The 27,235-nt window shown below is 36.0% G+C and overlaps 1 protein-coding gene across 5 annotated transcripts in view; it reads right to left on the reverse strand.

The window, feature by feature from the left end:
• Positions 1–27,235, reverse strand: part of Hectd2 (HECT domain E3 ubiquitin protein ligase 2) — a 64,988-nt gene that overhangs the window by 11,171 nt on the left and 26,582 nt on the right. For 3 of the 5 annotated variants that reach the window (XM_040745137.1, XM_013114619.3, XM_005063663.4), the window contains exons 3-15: positions 26,281–26,419; positions 25,369–25,471; positions 23,547–23,636; positions 21,678–21,742; positions 16,064–16,109; positions 14,219–14,328; positions 12,641–12,789; positions 11,943–12,066; positions 9,580–9,676; positions 6,080–6,187; positions 5,148–5,280; positions 3,817–3,905; positions 469–627 (exon numbers count right to left, since the gene is read on the reverse strand). In XM_040745137.1, the coding sequence (XP_040601071.1) occupies positions 469–627; positions 3,817–3,905; positions 5,148–5,280; positions 6,080–6,187; positions 9,580–9,676; positions 11,943–12,066; positions 12,641–12,789; positions 14,219–14,328; positions 16,064–16,109; positions 21,678–21,742; positions 23,547–23,636; positions 25,369–25,471; positions 26,281–26,372 (1,365 nt within the window). In that variant the 5' untranslated portion in view covers positions 26,373–26,419. Of the gene's footprint in view, positions 1–468; positions 637–3,816; positions 3,906–5,147; positions 5,281–6,079; positions 6,188–9,579; positions 9,677–11,942; positions 12,067–12,640; positions 12,790–14,218; positions 14,329–16,063; positions 16,110–21,677; positions 21,743–23,546; positions 23,637–25,368; positions 25,472–26,280; positions 26,420–27,235 lie in introns of those variants that run through there. The other 2 variants (XM_013114624.3, XR_001196587.3) reach the window with 2 other exon arrangements.

The raw sequence follows: 27,235 nt of genomic DNA on the forward strand, positions 1-27,235 counted from the left end.
GAGATTTAAGTTGTATATTTGTGTAAGTCTCTGTATAAGTATGTACACATGTGTGCTGGTGTCTGCAGAGGCCAGGTGTTGGGCCCCCCAGAGCTGGCCTTACAGGTAGTTGTCAACATTCTGATACAGGCACCATGAGTGAACCTGCAAGAGTAGTAAGTGCTCTTAACTGGAAGACATCTTTCCAGCCCATCATTTGTTTTTAATTATTAATAAAAAATCCTATTATTCCTAAAAGGACATTAGTGCTCAGAGAGGTTATATGCTCACCCACATTCACAAATTCAAATCAAAGACCATCAGACTTAAAAATCTGTTCTGTTCTGTAAGAGCTTAAGTACATTGCAAATAGGTGACTGTCTTTATAAGCAAGATGGAAAAGAGGTCTAAAAGGGAAGCCCTATTTTAAAGTAAGAATAGCATCAGATTTATCATTACATGACCATCAGATATTAATAACATACTTACAGGCATAATCTGACACAAGTCATCAATGGTAACACTGCAGATGCCTACTGGTGTATTTTGATCACTAGGTACGATGGGAGGGCTCAGTAATTTCTTGTAACAGCAGGGAGGAAAACGAATATCCAAGGTGATGCTGTTATAAACAGCTAGTCCCATGAGCTATGCATACTGAATGTTAAGTATTAACATAAAATCCATGACAACAAATGAGTTTTCAATTATGCATCAGTCTACTTCTTACATATTTTCTTCAGATCTAATGATGACTTTCTAATTAGTCCAACACACCTTTCTTTCTTTAGTTTTCCTTTATTTACATACTGTAATTCTTGATTAACAAAAACCATGGAAAATATGCTCATTTAATAGGATTTAATGATTTTAGGCATTCCTATAAATTATTTAATATATAAAAATTGCTAAATTTAAGCAAGCACGTTGGTGGTTTTATTCACTGCAGAATACAGTACTGATTTTAGAAATTGCCACATTTAGTTATTTAAAGCTTAAATAAGACTGCGTTCAAGGAGCTGGAATGAATAAGCATATGGATTTACAAATACTGTCAATGAGATAGTAGTATAAGTAGACTCATATATAAAACTTGAAGGGCTCCAGTTCAGATATCTTATTTATTATAAAATTTGTCTACTTATATAGCAGAAGGTAACATCCATTTGCTGAAAGAGGGAATTTAAATCAAATTTCTTAGTATTTAAACAGGCAGTTATCATATTAAAGTTACTTAAAAAGTAACTCATTTTCAGGATTCAAAAGGAAACCCAAACACATGGGCCTAGCAAATTGCTGTAAACAATCTGGAATACTGTCAATTCAATTTGCAAAGGCAAAATGAGGGCTGGCCACATAAGGAAACAGCTATACTATTTTCTAAGTTACCATGTAGGCTAGTGTGTAGAAGATACTGAAAATATGTTCAAATATACTTACATAATCAGGATAGTAGCAACAATGAAAACCATAATACTAGAGTATTATAATTCTCTACTATGGCAATAACTTCTAGACATTTTTCACTTAAAAATTTAGATGCTAGATTCCTAAAACCTAAGGAAGTAGGTTAATAGGCTTTGCTACAGAGCCCTCTCACAAACAGAAATTCTTTACTTCATACTCAACTGATCTATTTTGGTTGAAACAGGGCTGGGGTAATTTTTCTTTGGTCACTGGGGTGCTCTGTGTTATGAACACCCTGAAAACCTGCTCTGTACTATACTGCCTCTATTCTCAGTTTCTACATCCTTTTTGATATAGGCAATTCTACTTTTAAAACGCTCTTGATATAATCTTTACAATATTTTACCATTATTACTTGGTGTTTTATTGCTCTATTTCTTATAAACACCTTACCATATTTACAGACCTTACCACATTTAAAAATAACTGTAATCAAATACTAAATAATTGTGCGAGTATAATTTGTTCAACATGAAATATATACATGAGAACATGCTTACTATGATCTTTTGGGTAGTGACTGAGTAAAAACTACCAATATTGTGAAAGAAGATGACTGCAGTTCATGATTTTATGAATAGCACCATTTCATATGTGTAATAGCTGACTTTATTAAAAATACTAGGAAGTCAAAATACAACTCTGAGCTGTGACATAAGAACTGCAAAGCATGATAACCACATACATCAAGAAGTTCTAATAACCCTTTAATCCCAGCACTTGGGAGGCAGAAGCAGGCAGATCTCTGTGAGTTCGAGACCAGCCTGGTCTACAAAGTAAGTGTCAGGATAGGCTCCATAGCTACACAGAGAAACCCTATCTCAAAAAAAGAAGTTCTAATAGGTCGTTAGTCAAAGGTACCAGAGAAATGGAACACACTCCTATGAGAACTGTAAATGACAGAAAACAGTAATCCATGCATTGTTCAGCATCCTTGGATATTGGGTATTGTGGAATCTTTTGCTTTGGACCTTAAATATGACAATCTATAAAACACTTCAAATTAACTTTCCGCTCTCAATGTATAGTATTGCTTCCTGCTGCTTTTTGTTTCATTTATTCTTTCAACTTTCATATACATCCTCAGGATTTAATCACAATTATTGCAACACAGGCTTTAAGTGGGTGAATGCTTAGCATTTCCCAAAAGTCCCAGCATGATTGCTGCTTTGTAGCTAGTCCATAACAATTCAGCCTTCTATTACCCTCATTATTCTCTCAGCTTAAGTTCCTACCTTTTCCATGAATACCACATCTTTTCCATCTTAGAACCCCACCACACTTATTTTAATGCTAATCTTGGTTTTAATGAAGTCACACACCCCTTAGTACTTTAATGCCAGGTTGAATGGTCCTCTGACTGAGAATAAATGACCCTGCATTGATGGTCATCTATTTGTTTAGATGCTAAACTTGTCAAAGTTGGAATTTTCTCTCTTTTTTTCTCTTTCTTTCTTTCTTTCTTTCTTTCTTTCTTTCTTTCTTTCTTTCTTTCTTTCTTTCTTTCTTTCTTTCTTTCTTTCTTTCTTTTTTGAGAGAGGATTTCTCTGTATTGCTTTGGAGGCTGTCCTGGAACTTGCTGTGTAGACCAGGCTGGCCTCAAACTCACAAACTGGTCTCTGCATTAAAGGTGTATGCCACCAACACCAGGCTTGGAATTTTCTCTCTTTTAACCCACACATCTTCAGCGCTTGATCATCTATTTCCTCTTCCTTTATTTTCCACAATTATAGTTCTTGGAATTTAAAAAGCTAATGTACAAGCCATCTTGTCTAATATCTAATGTCTCTTTAATTCTACCAATGTAGGAATAAATTATACAACATACCTGAGATAGAGATGAGAAGATGGTAATCGATTCATAAAATAAAAAAGTTGTAAAATAATTATGTATGGTTTAAATATTGCCCATTGTATTTACTTTTCATTTTTTAGAGTTACCTCTTTCATGTCTCAGGATTTCAGGGTACATTAAAAAAACTATATTTAATTCTTGCAATTTCAATTTAGTAAGCTGAGCAAACCGAGCACAAACACACAAAAAACCAAGAACAGAAAATAATTTATTACAAATGGAAAATACTGCAAATTTTAAAAAAATGTTTTGTTTTTGATAATTTTGATATTTTAGTAATCATTTTGAGATAAGAGAAAAACAATTTAAATACAGCCTTTTTCTTTACTGTATTGAGACTATGGCTATGGAAGTGTGATATTACATATTAGACAGATAAGAGAAAATCTAATTTGATAATGTTTAATTTTCTGAAACAACATTTTTCTAAAATATAGATTGAAAAAAAATTTTTTCTTAAAAAAATCCCTTAGTCTAGTCTAGCAGCACCTCCTAGTGGAAAGTTTAAAGGATACAATTCCAACCAATCGGAATTCAGAATAGTTATCACATTTAAAGCTGCTAAACCAATGACAGTTCGAATCCTTATGGTATGTAAACATGCCTGCAAAAAGGAAACACAATTTGTCTATAAGACAAAAAGCGATGGTAAAATACATATGATGGCTAACAAAAGTAAATCATTCTAGCAATAGTTCTGCTAACATCTTTCATGTTAAAATTACACAGAATACAGTTGCAAATCTTAGTAAAATACACTTAGAAGGCATTTTATTTTTCTTTGATGTTTTGAGTTGAGGCTAAAAGGCATAAATTAATCAGATAACTTCATAAAACTATGGTTTTATAGCTTATGAGCAAAATAAATTTTGAGCATTACCACATATATACTTCAATATCTATCTTTGCCAACCCTGTCTCATATTACCAGAAAGATTTTATATATGTACCTATGATAGCTATAATATGTATGATATGTGCACCTTATAAAATACAGAAATTCTCCTTTGAAGGAAAACATTCAATAGATACTAATAATTATGTAGGCAGTTCCTCAATATAAAATAAAATAAAATTTGAAGACCTTAAAACAATTAACTTGTGGATTACTATTTCCTTTTGTCTGTCTGTGTTATATACATGTGTGCATACATGTTTGTATGTGTGTACCTGTGTGTTTATATGTTCATATGTGTGTGGATGCCACAGTTTAATGTTAGTGTCTTCCTCAGGCACATTCTACCTTATTTTTGAAACAGAATCTCCCACTGAATCTGGAGTTCCCCCATTAAGCTAGACTAGCTGTCTAGAGCTCTAGGGACCTACCCGTCCCTGTCTAGAGCTCTAGGGACCTACCCGTCCCTGTCTAGAGCTCTAGGGACCTACCCGTCCCTGTCTAGAGCTCTAGGGACCTACCTATCCCTGTCTAGAGCTCTAGGGACCTACCTATCCCTGTCTCCCCAGTGCCGGGACTAACGAGGAGTGACACACTGTAGTACCTTGCTTCTCACATGGACGCTGGGGATCTAAGCCAAGACCCTCAGGCTCACACGACCAGCACTTTACTGACTAACCATCTCCAGAGAACACAGACTTCTATTTCTTAAAACAACTCACTATTTAATGAAAGAAGCTTCACAAACTAGTGTAGAAGAAAATGATACCCTTGTTTTTAATTACTGAATGTTCTTTATTTCAACAACACACCTTTATGTATTTGGTTTATTCAAGAGATGTATGGTTATCTCTGTACAAATTCTTCATTTACAGCTCATAAAAATGTCAGTGCTGCTACTGAACTCTAACAAGCCTGGAGAGACACTGGTCATAAACATTACATACTCACCATAATCTGGATGGAAAATCTGGCGAGTTAGAAGAAGGAACCATTCTTTTGTCAAGCCACCCATATCCAAACCAGCTTCACCTACAAATGTAACTTTCAATTTCTTCTTCAAGTCTGCTCTCTTCCGGGTTAACTATTTGAAGAAGTTATGTAGTAAGAGAGAATAAAGGGCAATGAAAAGGGAATTCATTTATTTTTAATTTGGGGAACAATATTAGGCAGGCTTTAGCTTATTTTTACTTCCATAAACATCCATCCATCCATCCATGCATCCATGTTGCCAGACATGATAAGTTAAGTGTTATTATATTTGTTTTATAGATTAGAAAGAAGAATTAGAGGTCAGATGTCTTAAAGAAAGTTATAGTCCCCAAGAATTAGAATGCATCCAAAATTTTAATTTAGTAGATGATAATATAAAGTAACTTTTTATGCCCTCTTTCTTTTTCAACACTATATTAAAAAAATGGCATGGCTATAACAGCCATTATCTCATCTTAACTACATAATGGTCTGACAGCAGCATGTACATACAGGAAGGCTTGCAATATACATACATAGGTCAATGTTTGCAAGAATCTAAATAGTCCCAATGTACCCCATAGGTCAGACCTGTAAGTATATAGATGAGCAATCTGAGGTTTGGAGAATTTAAAATGAGAAAGAGAGATGGGTGTCTAGCATCCAGGTAGCATACTAAGAAACATGAATTATGCATTTAAGTAGCCTATATCAATTCCTCTAAGGAATTAATCAACTATTAATGAAATTAAGATGAAATAAAGCTTACTTATATAAAATTTATCTTAACTATGTCAGAATTTTTGGAAGCATATATATTGGCACACAGAAATAATAAATTAATAAAATATTAGCAATAAATCACATAGTTGAATTTATTTTAATCAATGCCATTTTGGAATACATTATACCTCATCAAGTGAGTCGCTAACCAGATGTGTCCGCCTTACTTTCATATTTAGGAATAACATATTCATGTCAGGTCTTTGTCTTCGAGATACTTTATCCACCAGACTTTGCTATTTAAATAAAAAAGCAAATATTTTCACTTTTACTTAAACTATAATTTCACTTAAACATTTAAAACATATTAATAAAATAGCTTAATTCTTGTTTATGCTATCTCTCACAAATAATTTCATAAATCAATTACATACATTTTAGCTTGTGAAACATTATTACTTTATTTTGGAACAATGATAGCCAGTGGGTACCAAAATCTTGCTCAACTTTTACAGTGAGGAGGCTGCACTCCAATTTCCACAGATCTAAAGTTTTCTGTGTAATAAAAGGAGGACATTTAGCCAGGTGGTAGTGGCACACGCCTTTAATCTCAGTACTCAGGGAGGCAGAGGCAGGCAGATCTCTGTAGGTTCAGGGACAGTCTGGTCTACAAAGTGAGTTCCAGGATAGTCAAAGCTATACAGTTTCCAAAAACCCAAAAAGTGGGGGAAGGCATTTTAAACCAATTCTGGTATTTCTAATGATGAACTCTGACTTAATCTATTTTAGATAGTGAATTTATTTGAAAAGAATAGTCTACTTCTAGAAAGTAAAGAGTTAATGTATCTGCAGATGTCAGAGACTTTAGCAATGTTCAGAACTTTTACTCAATTAGATAGTTTCACTTTTGGGAGTTTAAAGATTAGAAAAATATGTTAGCGGTGGATCTCTGCATCTGCTTCCATCAGTTACTGGATAAAGGTTCTATGATGGCAATTAAGGTAGTCATCAATCTGATTAACTCCTGGAGTCCAGTTGTAGAGAGGGAGGAATGATAATATGAGCAAAGGAGTCAAGACCATGATGGTGAAACCCACAGAAACAGCTGACCTGAGCAAGTGGGAGCTCACTGACTCTGGACTCTGAACTAGACCCCCTGAATGTGAATGACAGTTGTGTGTGTGTGTGTGTGTGTGTGTGTGTGTGTGTGTGTGTGTGTATGTGTGTGTGTGTGTGTGTGTGTGGGCGCACTTGGGAAGTTTTATGGGTTCACTAGCAGTGGAACCAGTATTTATCCCTATTGCATGAACTGGCTTCTTGGAGTCCATTCCCTATGGGATACCTAGCTCAGCCTAGATACATGGGGGAGGAGGAGAGGCTTGGCCCTGCCTCAAATGATGTGACAGACTTTGATGTTTCCCCATGGGAGGCCTCACCCTCTCTGGAGAGTGGATGGGGGGTGGGGCAGGGAGGGAACTGGGATTGGTATGTAAAATAAGATTGTTTTAAAAATAAAAAAATTAAAAAAATTTATTCCACAAGATACTCATAAAAATATTATCCATACAAGCAAAGCTTTAGAATTATCCTAAGTAGATCTAGTTAATGGCATATAATGCAGCTACTAAAAATGAGTAGGAAAACTATGTAAACAGTATAAACAAGGATCAAAATTATGTATATAACACTGCCTTATCTCTGTTGACTTTAAGGGCTACCAAAAGAAAATTTACCAAAATGTTACCAAAATTTACCAATTTACTGGGTGATACAGATATGAAAGATAAATTTTTCATGTTTCTTCAAAATATAAGCACTGAGTATATAAAAACCAACATATCAAAATGTGTAAGAAATATAAATGTTATTTATTATACAAAATCAACATGCTTGTATAGTTACTTATCTAGATAATGATTACTGGACTATTTCACTGTCTTTGGACAGTGAGGATGAATTCTGTGCAGATAAGAATGAATATTTCAGACATGTAAAGTACAGTAATTGCATGTCCCATAATCTACAGAATTTGATACTTCCTCCAAGTCTCCAATCTCCATGTTAAACTCAGTAGTTTTTTGCTTTCCTGGGCCCTGTCTTACCAAGGAAGTCTGTGCTCTTGGACAGCGTCTATGTGACAGATCTTTTGTCTTACCCTTGTCTCTCCTCCTGGTTTTGCTCCTAAACAGCTGTCACATGTCAGCATTTACCCTGATGCTAATGGAGACCAGCTTAGCAGTCCTTTCCACTGGAACTGTGTATTTGCCATAAAAACGTCCAGGTGAAAGAGGTCAAGGAAGGTAGAATTTTTGACAGTCTTACAGAACTTATTTATTTTTGCAATTTCAGACTATAGCATCAGCTGTGTCGAAAGGGTCATCAGTCATTAATTCAAGTGGCATGACAGGAAGAACCTGTGAGAACTAACAATGTCTCTTGAGTCTACTCTCTACCCTCTTCCTCCCACACTCTGTGGAAACGTATATGCTGCTCTCTTGTCCAGCAGAAGAAGTGCAGCACAGAAAGACATCTGATTCCTTAAGCATGAGTGGCAGGGAACTGCTAGAGAAATTGGGATGAACTAGCTCTATCTGTTTTACTTAAACTGTAACAAACCACATAGCCAAAGTGGAAAAAAAAGGAAAAAAAAAGTCATGTGGCACAGAAATAATGCAACTAGGCTAAAATGTCCAGATGACTAGCCATACAGATTAAGCCTTGAGCCAGCATCTGGTATTGAATAAACTCAATTAAACTCATTCTTCAGGGGCAGGGTGGCTTTGGGATTCTCTCTGGAGCCATAGGCAATACAATTTCTTTTAATGTTCTCATACTCAATGCAAGCTGATTTTTGGAGCTTATCAGGCACCAAAACCTTCATCCTTGTCTGTGAATAAAGTATTCTTATTTTGAAATATCATAATTTATACTTTGTTTTATGCTCTTGAACAAGACGACATGGAAATAATTTCTGTTTACTCTGTTTCTTTCTATTTTAAGAAGATACAGCCAGGCTTCTCTCTCAGTTTTAAAAGTGTATATAATCTTGCTACACAGTAGGAGTCTGAGCGCACATGTGTGTACACGAGTAGTCTGGCTTTTACTTCCTGTGCTATACTGAACACAGTGGTAGGCAGGACTGAGGCCCAGGGGTAAACTTCAATTTGCTTTACAATTTTCCAAAAGTCTGTCCTCCTTTCTGTGGGTTTCCCATGCACTAAGAAGCAATTAAAATATTTCCCTTTCTTTGAGCATATTTCTTAGTCCTCTACAATATACACTTAGCGTTATATCATCTAATGTCCTGGTTGTTTCTGATTTTTGTGAACTCAAAGAATGCTATTAGGTGAGTGATTTGTGTTAGTTAAGGTCCTTCTGGTCCTACCACGGTTTCAGTGATACTTCTCTAGCTACCTGGAATAGAAGCTTTACACAAAATGAATTCCAGCAAATTTCTCAATTTTGGTTCTATCAAAAACATTTCTGTTACATATTTATAATATAGTTAGAAGCTGACTAGATGAGGAGAGTTCCATCTCCCATACTGTGAACAGTTACCTGGTGGGGGTAATAACAAATTATCTTCAACAATTCCTGATTACACTAAAACAATCACAAGACATTTAACTTATTTATTATTTACTATATTGATTATAGTCAGCATAAATAGGTTTCATAGCTGGCTTACCCTTGCGATGCTTATCATCTGTTGTTCTGAGTCTCTCTGAATAATGATTTTTTTTGCAGCTATAGAAATAACGAATGGGTACTGACAGAAGGAAAACCTGCTCAACAAGCGAAAACAGAAAAAGCAAAATGGTGCATTTTTAGCAAAATTACACTAAGGGAACCTAAGGTACCCTTCTTGCAATATAAAACATTCCTTTTGTATGGTGTTTCATCATTTACAAAAGATTTTATGTGCATGATTTTATATCCGCAAACCTATGAAAAATGAATCATTCCTAGAAGTGCAGTGTCTTAATTCTGTATAGGGAGCCACAGCCAACGTTCTAATATGTGCTAGTCACATTGTTCACACACATCATTTCCATTTTCACAGTCACCTATTTATCATCTGTGAAAAACATGGCTAACAGCAGGATCAGGAGGCAAAAATGGTGATGGCAGAGAAATAGAACAGAATATTACATGTTCAAATGAACATGCAATTTAATATTCAAGGACTATTTTTGATGTGTGAACATCAGAAATGAAGAAATGTAGCAATAACTATAGCATACAAAAAGCAATCAAATGTAAGAGCAATATAATAAATTAGAAAAATGTTAGTGGTGCTGTATCTAATGGTATAAACATATGAAATGCATCTATTTATAGAGATATAACATTGTTATCAAAGGGTATGGAAATACGCTAGCTCCCAGATCAGAGTTAAGTCTTACGCTGTATGTGAAAGCCACAGCTACAGACATAGATGCATGTGGAGAGTATGACTATGGCAGCAGTGACACCGTAGGAGCTGGACTCCCACAGAGGGCCTCAGTGGGCCGGGGCAGAGCTCAGTGGCAGAAGTGCAATGAAGCCATTCATTTTGGTTGTGCCTCATCTGAACATAAGAGGTGGTGTATCTGTGGCCACTGGTTGCAAAGAAGACATGAAAAAGAAGAGATACCTCGATGTACTGAGCACTAGACAGCTTTGACTCTGATTCCAAACCGATAATAAACACAACTTGTACGTACTAGTAATACCAATATTAATAACAGTAATAACTGAATGACTAAAGCTAACTAAAAGTCTGGAAATAAAAGAAAAAGCGATGAACTTAAAAAGATATATGTTGGTTCATTATATACTTTAAAACAGTGCTTCTCAACCTTTGTCATTTTGGTACACACACATAAAAATACTATGTGTATGAAGTACCCAGATAAGCACCCCTCTGTCAGTAGTGACTTGCCCTGAGGTCCAGATCCCATTCTAGGACCCAGCTGACTGCCAATGGCAGATGGGATCAACTGGCACATATGTGGGGCTCACTGTTGGCACGCTGCCCTGCCACTGGAAGGAGAGCTGTATTATAAGTTGTCAAGGAAACAGTGCAACTCTTAGCTGTTTTATGGCCACAGTTATATTAAAATATGAAGGAAAGCATTCTTGTGAAAGAAACTCTACCAAGAAAATATTCCCCAGACTGACTACAGTCTTCAGAAAAAATTGTTTTTCAGTTTTGATTGTTCATGTGTTCACTGAGATTTGATCAGAGGGCCATTATAAATTTTATGTCAATTCTGGTAAAGTTCCTGGAAAGCTTAACCAATCCATGGGTTTATCTGGGATCTCTGGGCTATTTATATCTATAATTACATCTCTTCATCTCCTTAAGAAAAAAGAAATCTCCTGGATATTGGATGTTTGTGGAATAAATTATGTTTGGGCTAGGACTGATAATTTAATCCAAATGTGGATAAAAATATAGAGTAGTCAAGAATTTTGCAAAGCATTTTGAAAATCTGTTGCATTAAATAAACTGTGAATCTCCTTTCTCTGAAATATCTATTCTTTCTATAACTAATTCACAATCACTATTTGTGTGCAGACTAAGGGAGAAGAGAAGGAGTGAATGTGCATTAAGCAGCCCTATGTGTGTGCCAATGAATTAGATTAATCCCTGGTACACTATGGCCTCCAAGACAGTTTTTGTAAAGTAATCTGGAACATTTGAAGTCATCCATTTACATATTGTCTAGGGCTAAAATAGAAATATGTAAGGTTTGCAGAACTGAAAATATTTATCTTCTAGTCCTTTAGAGAAAAAGAATACTAAGCTCCAAGAAACTGCATACATACAAAGAACCCTGCTGTTGTGAAAAGATGGCTTAACCAAAACAAAACTATATTACCATGTATGCAAACTCAAAACGTAGCAAAAGTAAGACCTTCTGATAGACACAATGACATTTAAAGCTATGTATCTAAACGACATATGTTTCTGTGTACAGGATTTATATTACTTATAATATAAACTTAATATCCACTTTTTATTTTAGATAGCATTTTGTTAGGTAGATGAGCTGTTGATCCTACCTGTGAGAATTTCCAAAGCTCTGCCAAGTATGATACTCTTCCATGAGATCAATGTGATCCAAGGTAGAATTATAAAAATCAGTGTAAGGAATAAGAGGGGGATGAATCAAATTGTTGGCAGTATCTGTGGAGACAAATTCTCACAATAGTGCTCTTTTCCAACATGTATGTGACTCTTCTAATAATAAACACATTATTTAGTATCTATTGGCTAGTTCTAACTTAACCTCCTGTTTTAAATAACTGCAGTTCCAATGAGAAAGGCCATTTTTAACACTGGTCAAAATGCAGCTATTCCTTACTTAAAATAAACTTGTGATGAGGATCATAGAAATATTTAGAGAAGGGTGTAGATGCTCATCTACTCCTCATTTCCCCACCAGTGTTGTCTCTCGCAGGGTGCCTCAGTCATTAGCGGGCGTTCATCTTTTCTCAGGGATTAGTACTTAGTGGGTCATATGTTCTTAAGACCATAATATGAAACACTGCAGAAACAAAAGCTTTTTCCAGTTTTGTAAAAAAATTGTAAATTAAAAATTATATACTGTAAAATGCATAAACGAAACAGAAAATGAATTTTTTCCTTCAAAATAATGGTTTAAAAGTTAAAGCTGCCCTTCTGGTACTCAGAGACCCTGAGTGTGTGCCTCTGCTCCTTCTCAGGAGAAAAGCAAGCGTGAGGGAGCAGCTGAACCTACTGAGTAAAGCCAGCACTTTGGAGGCGGATGGGATCCACCAGGAACACTTCGTTAGAGGTGGGAATTCTTCAGGCTTTGCCGGAAACAGGCGTAGAGAAACGAACTGCAGCAACCTCTCTACCAGCTGCTTGAATTTCTTCTGGGATAATCTGGTAAAGATTTAGAAATAATTCCAATCAAAATTTTCATTTCTTATTTTGTCAAAATATTTGTTAGAGATCAAACTACATCCTATACACACAGAATATAGACTATTCATTCCTTCAAATTATATTTATTAAGCTGACAACATTTCAAAAGACATGAAACCCTATCACGAGTACTACTTTTCAAGTAAGAAATAAACACTGAAATTACAGTAGTGTCATTTATATAATTTTAAGGCTTTCAGTATTCAGTCAGTTTCATTATTCACAGACCCTAACACTATGCTAACACTTATTCCTTACCCCACAGGCCAGCACTTGTGTTTTCATGACCGTTTGTGGACATAAAACAATGGTGAGAACTATGATTTGTCTGGCGTGCCCAAATGAGGGTCAGCAAGGCAGTTCTCAGACCAGAACCCAGTGTCCTTTCTATTGTCTAATAAAGTTTTTCCTATTTTTGTGCTTTTCTGATGATTCTGTTATTTCAAAACATGGCCCTCCAGGCAGGCATGGTTGTGTACACCTGTAATCCCTATAAATGGGAGGCTGGGACAGGATGATTGTGAGTTGGAGGTCCATTGGGATACATGGTAAGCTCTAGGCCAGCCTGAGGTACAGTGAGAGTCTGTCTCAAAAACCAAAACCAAAAGCCCAACTCCCATAATGTAACAACTAAGTGCTAGCTGGTTCTGATGGACAAGGAAGTGATGCTGTACAATGAACAAGAAGGATGTGGCGTGTTATATAAAGAAAATGTGTATGTTACAGTTCTATGGGCATGGCTTATAGTGCAATCATCATGATCTCAGGACTGTATCAGAGACTCCTAGTAAACCACCCCTGAGCAAAGGCTCAGTGATGTCTGCTACCTCATCACTGATGGTGACTTTGTAAGCACAACTAGTGTGAATAATGAGAACTGGAAATATTTTACCCTTATAGTTTTTACCCATCTCAGAGAAAGGTTTGTTAATGTAAATATAGTTCTGAGGGGAAAAATAATGTGCTTTTGCAATCTGATATTTTTAATAAGGCAGAGACAGTATCACATATATAGTAAGATGAGTTAATAAACAGAGAGGAAATAAAAAGATACACAGTAAAACAATGGCTGAGCAAATCTAGTCGAGATGTATAAAAAGAATCCCAGAAATATGCTATATAAAAATCGCAAGTGGTAGATATATTCAACAATTTTCACAAAATAACATGGTTACTTAGATTAAAAATAGATTTTATGTATCTTTTATGTATTACTGAAGCATACATTTTATAACTGGCTTTTGAAGCATTTCAAAGTACAAACATCATTCCTAAAAATCTTCAAAGTAAATACGGTAAAGGTTTACAATAGTTTATCATAAAATTAATAATATCACATTTAAAGCTGAGAGACTAAGACACGTCTTAGCATTGCAGAATGGTTTACTTTTTAAGCCAGTGAACTAGGAAATGATGGTCAGCTTCCACTAGGGTAGCTATCTGTCGTAGCAAATGAGCATAGATGACGTATGTAGATGTGATATTAAATTGAGGATTCTGAAAAAGATATTAAAGATAAGTGTGTTAAAATTGTGTTAACAAGGAAAACCATAAAGCTTAATGAGTTTTAAGTGGCAAATTCAGGAAGCTACATTTGAGTTTCTGCAGTTCTTTAAAAACAAGTGACTTCTGGTTTACTGAAGCAAGACTAGTTTCTGCTGTAGTACAACACGCAGGTTTTGCACTTAGGGCAGATCTGGGTCTGAGGGATGATCCTACCACATATTAACTGTGTGCCATTAGATACAATTTTAAAACTTTAATTTTTGACTTCCACAGCTGTACAATGGAAATAATATCTATCCCAAGAGCTGTTTTGAGTTTTAAAAAAGTAAACATATATAAAGCACTTAGGTTCATCTTTCATAAATGGTGGTAATCACTATTATCCAATTAAATAACAAAATAATGTGGTTTTCCTTGATTTGAAAAAAAGGAAAACAAGGTTAATGCTAGTTGTAAAACTTTTGCACTGGGAAATGAATCAGCTGTATATGTCACAAGAATAAGCATGTACTCTGACCACTTTTCATTGTTAAAAGACTGAAAGAATACTCACAACTAAGTAAAACCCAATGCTTATCTTTCAAAAGGCTGATGCTCTATTACATTTCAGGAAGGTCTGCAAAAGTATTAAAATCAGGTGCTGGCTGGAGAGATGACCTGGAGGTTTAGAGGGTCTGCTGCCTTCCAGGGGACCTGAGTTTGATTTCAGAACCCAGAACTGTGTGCAATGCTAGTTCCAGGGCATGTGACTAGCCTTCATGGGAACTCCACACATGTAGAATGTACACACACACACACACACACACACAAATAAAAAGTAAAAATACATCTTTAAAAATTAACTCAGTTGTGATAAGATATAAAAGAGAACACCGTTTTTCAAACTGACTGACAAGCAGGAGTGAAATTAGGGCGCTGACCACTTACTCCAGCCGCAGCTCTGGGAAAGGGGGATATGTGAGCAGCGTTTACAGCTGCCTAACACTCTTCTAAGACAGCCGAGCTTCATGGTGCCATTTTCTCTCTCTGCATGGTTCCTTTTTTTCTTCTAGTTTTGATACTTTTCTCATTTGTTTCCTTTCTTTCTCCCCATCCTTTCCCATTTTTGTTTTTTCTTTTGTTTCCCATGTTTCTTATTGAACATGATACTGATAATATTATAATACTGAGCTAAACACTGTAATTTAGTATTTTTACCTTTAAATGAGTTAATTTACCAAACAACTTGCTAAATTATAAAGAATGATGTAAATGTGTTAAATAAGATAATATAGTTTTCCAAGGCAATTCAAAATTAAAATTTGTTTTTTTATATTTTTGAATTTGCATCTCTCTCATGAGGAAGTATAATTTTATAACAAATATAACAACTTTATGTTACTATCACAATTCTAATGAACATTACTGAAAAATATGGGCAAGTTAGAAACCAAGGGTATGGGAAAATCCTGTAGCCTGTCCCAATCAATTAGTTCAAAGGAAAGAGTGTTAGTCGAGAGGGAAGTACATCCATTCTGTTTGTTCCCAACACTGAAAGTAGGCAAGAACTCACTTATAATTTAATCCCTCACATAATTTAACTTCTGAGTGTTTATTATAATGTTAGTCTTTGGGTTGCAAGTAACTATTATTCTGAAGAGTATTAATACGGTTGCCAAATAATAGTTATCTGCTATCATTTAATTTGCACACGAAGAATGACATGAATTCAACAATTGTCACTTACCTGTAACAGTATAAAATATGCTCTAAGATCATCTTTTGTCCGTGGGCTGAAACAGGAACATGCATGACTGTTTAATTTCATAGTATCTAACAAAGACATGACCATCACATGTGTTTGTAAGTACTGAGAAGGCAAAATCAATTTAAATTTACTTGCATTATTCTTATTGAGATAGTAACATGCCTCTAGTAAGCTGAAAAAAATATTAGGCTGGTTCTGAGTACCATTTATAGTCCAAGTTTGTCAGGAAAGCAATAGCATTTTAAGCTAAAAGACTAAATATGGAAATGGTTAAAAGTGTAATAAATAATCGGTAATTAAAAATATATTTTGTTTAACATGGATTATTTTTACTTATCTATGTATGCATTAAAGAAAGAAACTGTTTATAGTCAACTCCTGGAGTGACAGAAATGTCTAAAACCCACAACAAGAAGGCTGATGGTGGGTCCATGCCTCTTCTCCTGCTCCTCCAGGTCCAATCCCCCAGGCTCATCCTGAGCCCTGCAGCAGAAAACCTCCCTTTCATTTCTGACTCTACCCCAAATGGATCACAGTCTTCTCCATCCCCCTCCCTAGAGCATCCAGCCCAGTATCTTAGCCTCCATCACCAGCCGGCTACCCTGGGAACACAGAGCTGAGCAGGCCAGGGAAACAGGTCCACAGAAAATTTCCTACCAGGCAACACACGGCCACCACACTCTCCTAAAGTCCAGAGAAGAAACGGAAACCAAGGAACAAAACATCCACTCAACGAACACAGATCCAGAAATCATCACCTAGACTAGCAGTTCTCAACCTGTGCTATGTGACCCTTTCACTGTGGTCACATAAAAGATATGCTGCATATCAGATATTTAATTATGATTCATAGTAGCAGAAATTATATAAAGTATATAAAAAGTTATAAAGTAGCAATGGAAATAATGTTATGGTTGGGGATCACCACAACATGAGGAGCTATATTAAAGGGTCACAGCATTAGGACCTAAACCACTGACCTAAACCTATAATCATCCCAATCCCAGATGCCTAGAAAACAATGTAAAACACTACCAATAATAGCCAGGGCAGTGTCTCCACTGCTATCCTACCACAGCAGATCTTGAATTTTCCAACACAGCTGAAGCAGAAGAAAACAATCCTAAAACTGTCTGTATGGAGGTGATATGATTTTTAAAAGAGGAAATTAATAAATCCCCAAAAGAAATCCAGGAAAATACAGTATGAGGAAATGAATAAAATTGTTAAATAACTGAAAATGGAATAGAATCAATAAAGAAAACCCAAACTGGTATTCTGGAAGTGAAAAAATTTAGGAATTAGAATAGGAACTACAAAGGCAATCTTCACTAACAGAATATAAGAGATGGAAGAAAGAATCTCAGGTGTTAAAGATATATTAGAAGAAATGAAAGTATCAGTCAAAATGCTAAATCAAAAAACAAAAACACAACAAAAAAACTCCTGACAGGAAATCTGTTGGGAGACTTTTGATCCTGCTTCTATTTCATTAGGGTTTATAGGTCTAATTAAATTGTTTATCTGAACTTGATTTAATTTTGGTATGTGGTATCCATCCAGAAAATTGTCCTCTCCCAGCCAAAAACCAGGGTCAGATGTTTCCAGCTCAGAATTCTACCAGAATTTCGAAGAAGAGCTAGCTCCAATACTTCTCAAATTGTTCCACACAATAGAAACAGAAAGAACATTGCCAAACTCTTTTTATTAGGCTACAGCTATTCCAATAACAAACCCACACAAAGACACAACTAAGAAAGATAATTGCAGACCAATCTTCCTCATGAACATTGATGCAAAAATACTCAATAAAATACTGCCAAAGTGAAACCAAGAACACATAAAAAAATCATCCACCATGGTCAAGCAGGCTTCATTCCAGAGATGCAGAGATGGTTCAAACATACCAAATTCGGTCAAGATAATCTACCATATAAGTAAGCTAAAAGAAAAAAAACACACACATGATTATCTCACTAGATGCTGAAAAAGCTTTAGACAAAATCTAACACCCTTTCATGATAAAGGCAATATACAGTAAGTCAACAGCCAACATCAAACCAAATGGAAACTCAATGTGATTCCACTAAAATCAGGAAAAAGACAAGGCTGTCCACTCTCTCCATATCTATTCAATATAGTACTAGAAGTTCTAGCTAGAGCAACAAGACAACAAAAGGAGATCAAGGGGATAAAAAATGGAAAGGAAGGAGTCAAATTTTCACTTTTTGCAGGTGATATGATGGTATATATATGTGACCCAAAAAACTCTACCAGGGAACCCTAAGGCTTCACACCTTCTGTAATGTGGCAGGATACAAGATTAACTCAAAAAAATCAGTAGCCATCCTATATACAGATGATAAACAGGCTGAGAAACAAATCAGAAACATTACCCTTTACAATAGCCACAAATAACATAAAATATCTTGGGGTAACTCTAACCAAATGGGTGAAAGACCTGTATGACAAGTAATTTAAGTCTTTAAAAAAAGAAACTGAAGAAGATATAAGAAAGTGGAAAGATTTCCCATGCTCTTGGAGAGGTAAGATCAACACAGTAAAAATGGCAATCTAACCAAAAGCAGTCTACAGATTCAATGCAATCCCCATCAAAATCCCAACCTCAAAAGAACAATACTCAACTTCATATGGAAAGACAAAAACCCCAGGATAGCCAAAACAATCTTGTCCAATTAGGGAACTTCTGGAGCCATCACCATCCCTGATTTCAAACTCTACTATAGAGCTATGGTAATAAAAACAGCTTGGTATTGGCATTAGAACAGACATGTGAATCAATGGAATCAAATTGAAGACTCTGTTATTTACCAATCCACATACCTATGAACACCTGATTTTTGACAAAGAAGTCAAAATTGTACAATGGAAAAAAGAAAGCATCTTCAACAAATAGTGCTAGTATAACTGGATGTCAACATGTAGAGGAATGCAAATAGATCCATATCTATCCCCATGCACAAAACTCAAGTCCAAATGGATTGAAGACCTCAACATAATTCAGTTACACTGAACCTGACAGAAGAGAAAGTGGGAAGTAGCCTTGAATACATGGGCACAGGAGGCCACTTCTTAAATATAACAGACACTGAGAGCAACAATTAATAAACGGGACCTCCTGAAACTGAGAAATTTCTGTAAAGCAAAGAACACAGTCAACAAGACAACATGGCAGCCTACAAAATGGGCAAAAATCTTCACCATCCTGACATCAGGCACAGGGCTGATCTCCAAAATATAAAGAACTCAATGAAACTAGACATCAAAACACCAAATAACCCAATTAAAAATTGGGGTACAGATCTAAACAGAGAATTCTCAACAGAAGAAACTCAAATGGCCATAAGACATCCTTAGCCACCAGGGAAATGCAAATCAAAACAACTCTGAGATAGCATGCTACTACTGTCAGAATGGTTAAATTTAAAAACACTGAGGACAGTTTATGCTGGAGAGGATGTGGAGTAAGGGGAACATTCCACTGCTGGTGGGAGTGCAAACTTGTACAGCCACTTTGGAAATCAGTATGGAGGTTTCCCAGAAAATTGGGAATCAATCTACCTCAAGACCCAGCCATACCATTCTTAGGCATATAGCCAAACGATGCACAATCATATCACAAAGACATAGCATTATTTGCTAATAGTAAGAACATAGAAACAACCTAGATGCCCCTCAACCAAAAAATGGATAAAGAAAATGTGGTACATCTATATCATGGAGTATTCCTAAGAAGTAAAAAACAATGACAGCATGAAATTTGCAGGCAAATGGATGGAACTAGAAAAAAAAAAGCATCCTGAGGGAGGTAACCCAGAGCCAGAAAGACAAACATGGTATGTACTCACTCATAAGTGGATATTAGACATAAAGCAAAGGATAACCAGGCTACCATCCACAACCCCAGACAAGCTATGTAATAAAGAGGACCCTAAGAGGGACACACATGGAGGGCCACTGGAAAGAGGTTAAGATCTTCAGGGTAACTGGGAAGGGGAGTAGAAGGGAGGGGATGGAAGATGGGAACATAAGGGCTCGAGTTGGCTGAGTTGGGGGAGGGGTGGAGAGGGAGAGCAATGAAAGAGATATCTTGATAGAGGGAGCCATTATAGGGTTAGGGAGAAACCAGGTGCTATGGCAATCCCCAGGAATCCACAAGGATGACCCCAGCTATGACTCCTAGCAATAATGGGCTTTCCCCCTATAATCAGATTAGTGACTATCCTAACTGTCATCATAGAACCTATATCCAGTAACTCATGGAAGCAGATGCAGTGATCCACAGTGAGCTCCTGGAGCTTATTTGAAGAGAGGGAGGAGGGATCTTATCAGCAAGGGGATCAAGATCATGATAGGGGGCTGAGCAGTGGTGGTGCACCCCTTTAATCCCAGCACTCAGGAGGCAGAGGCAGGCGGATCTCTGTGAGTTTGAGGCCAGGCTGGTCTTCAAAGAGAGTTCCAGGACAGTCTCCAAACCTACAGAGAAACCCTGTCTCAAAAAAGAAAAAAACAAAACAAAACAAAACAAAAAAAAAAAAACAAGATCATGATGGGAAAAAACACATAGACAGCTGACCTGACCTAGTGGGAGCTCTTGGACTCTGGACTGACAGCTGGGGATTCTGCATGGGACCAAACTAAGCCCTCTAAATGTGGGTGACAGTTATGTGGCTTGATCTATTGGGTGGGGGCTGGCAGTGGGACCAGAACTTATCCTGGGTACATAAATGGATTTTTGGAGCCCATTCCCTATGGTGGGATACCTTGCTCAACCCTGATAAGGGGGGAGGGGCTAGGTCCTGTCTCAACTTGGTATATCAGACTTTGTTGACTCCCCAACAGAGGACTTACTCCTTTGGAGGAGTGGATTGGGAGTGGTATGGCAGGAAGAGGGGGGCAGGAGAAGGCAAGGGAAGGGAACTGGTGCTAATATGTAAGGTGGAAAAAAGTTAAATAAAAAAATTTGTTTTGCAAAAAAAAAAAACTCTGATGAGTGACTGGTGTATGCTCAGGATTTGGGTTTTTATGTATTGCTTTGTGTCAAGTCTTTTCCATTTCACTTAGCAGTGTCATTTGTGCTTACATGTGTTACTAGCATAGGCAACAGAAAGCATGTGTGAGCTTGCCTTCCTATCATGTCTCTGGTGATGTCTCTGTTGGCATGCCCAGGAAGGAGTCAAGGCCCAGTGTGGACGGAGGTGCTTATCTGAGTCTTCTTCTGAGTAACAGGAGTTTTCTTTAAGGCTATTCACTTATTTTCTGAAAAAATGTTATTGTCTACCAACAAGTACTCATCCTATATCTGCATAGCACATATATCTGTACACAAAAATATTTACATACAGCTTTGAAAGATTTCATTCACTTTCTTATGCTTATTCACTGATACCAAGAAATCACAAATCTCAGTAAATTAAACAGCTTTGTTTCATGTATTCTATGATCTCTTATGATTCATGCCAATATTAAAGCTCAATTAAGATACTTCCTAAGAGTAAAACATACATATATTAAGGATATATGAGATACATATCTAAGTCATCTATATAGATTAAATACAATTTATAATTACCCTTTCCATTCTCGTAACAGGCTGTTAATGATTCCCTTCAGTACTGATTTTTGAATATCTTGAGGCTGAAGGCAAAAGAAAATAATAAGATATAATAATGGTTAGGATACTTCGTGATTTTGACAATTTTACTTACAGATGTATCGGAATAATCACAAGAAGACTTGATGACTGACTATAGAATGTTACCAAGAGCAGTATCCATTTCACGCCTGAGAACTTCAGGGAGCACTAATGATGAAGATTGTAATGAGGCTGCTCTGTGGGATGAGCAGAAGACAATCTGCAGAAATATATATGCTGATCCTTTGATGACTAGCAACAGTTTTACATAGCTGAAAAACAATTTAATTTTTCTTTTCTTGAGAGGACAAGACCATGAACACAAGTCCAACAGTATTGTGTTTACTAATTTAAAATGGTTGGCATATGTTTCGGATATGTACACATAGAGTCAAATATACCTTTCTTTTTGTGCCAAAGGTTTCAGTATGTAATCCAGGCTGGTCATGAACTTTTGATATTCCTCAGCTTCTTAAGTGCTGGGATTACAGTATGCACAATTATACCTGGCTATTTGTGATCCTAACAAGTTATGCTTGGTAACTTAGCAAGTGCAACCAAGTTATGTTCTATTAAAATTACATTTTCTTTTGAGATTATAATGTAATTACATCATTTCCCCTTTCCTTACTTCAAACCCTCCTCTATAACCCTCTTCATTCTTTCAAATTCATGGTTTCCTTTTTCATTAATTGTTACGTGTGTATATGTATAACACACACACACACATATAAACTGCTCAGTCTGTATAATGTTATGTGTACATATGTTTTCAGGGATGAGCTTTGGAATTGAATAAACAAATAAAATGTTTTTTTTCTTTAATGCCCCAAACAAACAATCAAAAAGTATAGATCAATCGTTATCAACCTATGGGTCATGACCCCTTTGGTAAACCTCTATCTCCAAAAATATTTAATTATGATTCATAGCAGTAGTAAAATTATGGTTATGAAGTAACAATGAAAATAATTTTATGGTTGGGGGTCACCACAACATGAGGAACTGTATTAAAGGGTTACAGCATTAGGAAGGTTGAGAACCACTGGTATAAACCAATATCTCTCATAAGCATAGATTGAAACACTCAATAAAATATTAACAAATTGAGAAAAAAACATACAAAGAGAATTATACACTACAGTTATATAGGATTTATTTCAACTTTTCAAGGCTGGTTTGACCATTGAAAATAAAAGTATATAATTAATTACATTAACAAAATAAAGAAAATTCTTAATTTTTACTCAAGATCTACTGTCTGAGATGGTATTAATAAATACTTCTTGTGACTGATTCAGAACGAAACTTTGAGAACCACATAAGTAACTTTCTTTCCCTGAGAAAGTGGAACATGAGTTTAGAAAGTCTTTCTAAATACAGATTACATACAGAGTATTTTGTTTCATTCTCAGTTGATTAGAAAAAGAATGACCCAATTTTCTGAAAATTCAACTCTATTTACCATAAAATTATATCAGAATTTCTACTGAAACTGTTACAAAGTGGCTGCACTTGAAAGAGAGGAGCTGAAGAGTTGACTCAGTGGTCAAGAGCACTTGCTCCTCCTCCAGGACCTGAGTTCCGTTTCTAGCACCAAACCGGAAGCTCATAACTTCCTGTAATTCCAGTGCAGGATGCTCTTTTGGCCTCTGTGAGCACTCTTACACACACATAGCATGCATTCATACAAACATACACACAGATTAAAAATAAAATATTTTTTAAAAAAACTAAAAAAGAGTTGTGCAATAAAGAACAGACACAGAATTATATTACAGGAGTAAGTCCATAAACAATACTTACAGTGTTAAGTAAGGCATCGAATACAGCATTCACCAAATCAGCATTAACCCCAGAGTCCTCAACTGTATTAAATGAGGCAGTGGCATCTTTCTGTAAATTCAATTAAAGAATTAAACATATTTGATATTTCATAGATTATCTTTAATAATATCCAAACTATACATTTTTTTTATAATCCCAACTAATCTTGCTGTATGACGACCCCTAAAATGTAAAAGAATACACAAGGAAGGTTTTTGTTTTTTAAAATTGAAAGAAATCAACAACAGTGAAATAATATTTACTAAATCACAAATAATATTTTGATACATGTGGTAGTTTGAATGTATTTGGCCCTCATAAACTCATAGAGAGTGGCACTATTAGGAGGTGTGGTCTTGTTGAAGGAGGCTGGATGACACACACTTTTAATCCAGACCTTGAGGCTGGGCCACACCTTCTGTTGAAAGTGTGTCACTGTGGGAACCACTCCAGCACCATACTGGAGGCTATGGGAGTATACAGCAGGTGACAATTAGTATTCAACAGGCAGACCTACCAGATGAATAACTCTGTGGTGGGGAGCCCCACTTGGCAAAGACCATGGGGTCACTGATTGTGAATGACCAGCTATGGGTATTTTCCCACTGCTTGTATGCTTATCTCATGAAAGTATTTCATCTGCACATATAGCTGTGGATAGTCAGGAAGATGATTTCTTAACCTGCATAATTCTGATGAACAGAAGTAATACTAGGATATTTTTCATTACTCAGATTAACACAAAAGGTAATAGTATTCTCAGTCACAAAGACCGCCAATTTTAGATTTCAGAACAAATTCAAAGCAAACTGGTTGCCCCTGGAGACAAATACATGAGAATAATTTCTCAGGTATTTATTGCTGATTTAAGGTCTGTCATGAAGCAACTTTAGTAGATAAAACTTTCTCAGCAATGGACTTTTTGCATGTACTCCCAACCTAAAGGTTCAGTTAACTAACTGTTTAAGCCCTGAATTTCAATGTCACTTTCTGTCTGGGGACCCTGACCACTCAGAGCTATGTGCTTACTTTACTCACCATGACTGGTCAGCATGACCTCCCTAGCCTGAGAGAAACTGTGTGATTCGTTTGCCTCTGTTTCTTATTGTTTACTCAAGAAGTGCTGTGTGATCCTCAAAACGTGATTCATATTTGTCCAGAGGGAGTAGTAGGAGAGAAATGTGAGAGGTTTGTGTGTGTGCTGAAAGGGAGATGTAGCTGAATGTGCAGAAGGAGAAGTATGAGAAATGGAGAGAGTGTGACATGTAGCTGCATGTAAACAGATGTAGCTATGTGGAGACAGAGATTTTCAGAAAGGGATTCTTTTTAAGATGAAGTAAAAGAGAAAGTTAACATCAGAAAGCATGTGCTTCCTTGTTTACTCCTCAGACAGAAAAGTCTAGCCTTCGATGCACTGGCGGATTTTTAGCACACTCTGAGTGCAGTCTTTGAGTTGGCTCTCTAAAGACTGCTTTAGGGTGAACTTTAAGGTCTTTTCTCAAGCTTCAGTGTGACAGTTAGCTGACTTCCTGTTGCCTACAAAATGTAGGACACTCAGCTATTTCTCCAGTACTATATCTGCCTGCATGCGGCCATGCTCCCTGCCATGATGGACTGATCCTGTTTTCTTTGTAAGAGTCTCCTCACAGCAATAAAAACCTAAGTAAGACAATGCATATAATTAAAGAATACACACTGTTTAAGTAAACACTAACTATAAAATGGAGTCTTATCTTTTTATTTTTTGTTTTCCATTCACTTATAAGTGAATAGAGAGTAACATTCATATATTATTTATTACCTTAAATGCAGCATTTAATTCTGGGAAGGAATCAAATGTTGTTATATAAAAAGCATGTACTGTTTTCCAATTTCCTGTTGACTCAGCTTTTTCTAAATCTTCCCTAAAAAACAGAGCAAAACAAACAAAACCATATATTAACCATAAGTGGAGTGAAACATCATTCAGATAAAACAGCATGTCTTTTAAAAAAAATGAATGTCTTGCAATTTTAAATAATGAAAATAGCATGTAAATATATAGTTCTTAACTATATTAAAATATTATTTCAGAGTTAACTTTTATCATTTACTTATTTTTTTCCCCAAGAGACTCTTGTCCTGCAGTCCATTTTGTACTTAGATTTGGGGAGCTCCTGCCTGGGGCTTCTGAGTGCTAGCTTTGCTGATATGTACCATCACGTCCAGCTAAAACAGTTCACCTTTGGCATGTGCCTTTTCTCACTCATCCCTTTTCCTTCACCGTCCAACTTCTGGAGCTTCTGCAATTTACAGCTCAAGTCTCTACTTTCTCATTCCTGCTTTAGTATTTCAAATCATGCATTTTGATTTTCTGAACAATGATACCACTATAATAGTATGGTTACATAGTAGATGAATTCTTGTGTGTGTGTGTATTTTAATAGTAGAGTTCATTATCTTTTTGCCACCCTTTTGGGCCAATACTGACTTAAGATTCTCTTGGTGTTTGTTTTCTTTTGCTACAACATATCCACTATCCATTATTCACACATTTATTTATATCATCAACTTGAGATAAGTTGTCAAGATGTCTTTTGTGTCTTCACTTTTGTCTGGTATCTTATAACAGTCTACAAGTTCAGCTAATTTTTCAGGTAAAGATGTTAAGTTATGTAAGGCACTGACAAGCAGATCACTATCCGTCTACACAAAAGGGTGAGTTGGAACTTACTCAAAGTCTTTCACACTTTTGGGCTGGCTAGGAAGAGTAGGTTCTGCAAAGGCTGGACCCTTCACTTCAGACGGTAATGCATCCATAGACATACGCTGCTTTTGTCTAACATCAAGACAAATTGGTGGTAGGTCTCTCACTGTGAAGTGTAAGAGAATGTAATATAGTGGATCAAAACTTTTACAAATGAACAAATATTAGGGTAATCCAACATGAACGGAAAACAGCATTTTATAATGCATTTACCTTGGGATCATATAACAAAACCCCGTTTCAGTGAATGACACTCCCCGGGCATTTTACTTCTAACAGCTATTAGACCATATCTCCCATAAATTCAGAGAATTTCATAGCTATCTGACTATATCTTATATAAGTAGAGTTTACTGCCTACTTCCATTTCTCCCCAAAGTAATTTATCAATGAAATGTATGGTTCTTTTTCTTTTCATCATTTTTAAAGGTGTCTTTCAAGGAGTATTTCAGTGAAACTTAATATTAATACTTAGCAACTTTTTAGAAACAAGCAAATCACTTATACATGTCCTCTATAATTTGTAGGTCTTAGCATTTTCTTATCAGTGCCCATGGTAAGATCTTATTTCCCTGTCTCCTTATTTTTGACTTTTGTTCTAACCCATATTTGTTCTTTCAAATGTTCTATTATTTTCTTGAAGTAGTTACATATATTGAAGATTTTACTTATTGTGGATATAAATTTCTCATGTATCTTCATTATTTTTATGGTAATTCCTTAGTTCCTTGTTATAATAAAAATTTGTAATTGTAAAATACAAAATTTGACCATGATCCTTTTTTGTTGCTAATTTTATTTGTTATTTTTGAGCTCTCAGCACCAAGTGCACCTCTGCCATTTGCTGTTTCTCTGTAAAATCTAAACAAATGGAAACTTGTTTTCTGAGACCTCCTATTTCTGAAACTCCTTTTATTTTGAA

The sequence above is a fragment of the Mesocricetus auratus genome, unplaced genomic scaffold, assembly GCF_017639785.1.
Source record: "Mesocricetus auratus isolate SY011 unplaced genomic scaffold, BCM_Maur_2.0 Super-Scaffold_4256, whole genome shotgun sequence".
In the NCBI taxonomy this organism is placed as follows: domain Eukaryota; kingdom Metazoa; phylum Chordata; class Mammalia; order Rodentia; family Cricetidae; genus Mesocricetus; species Mesocricetus auratus.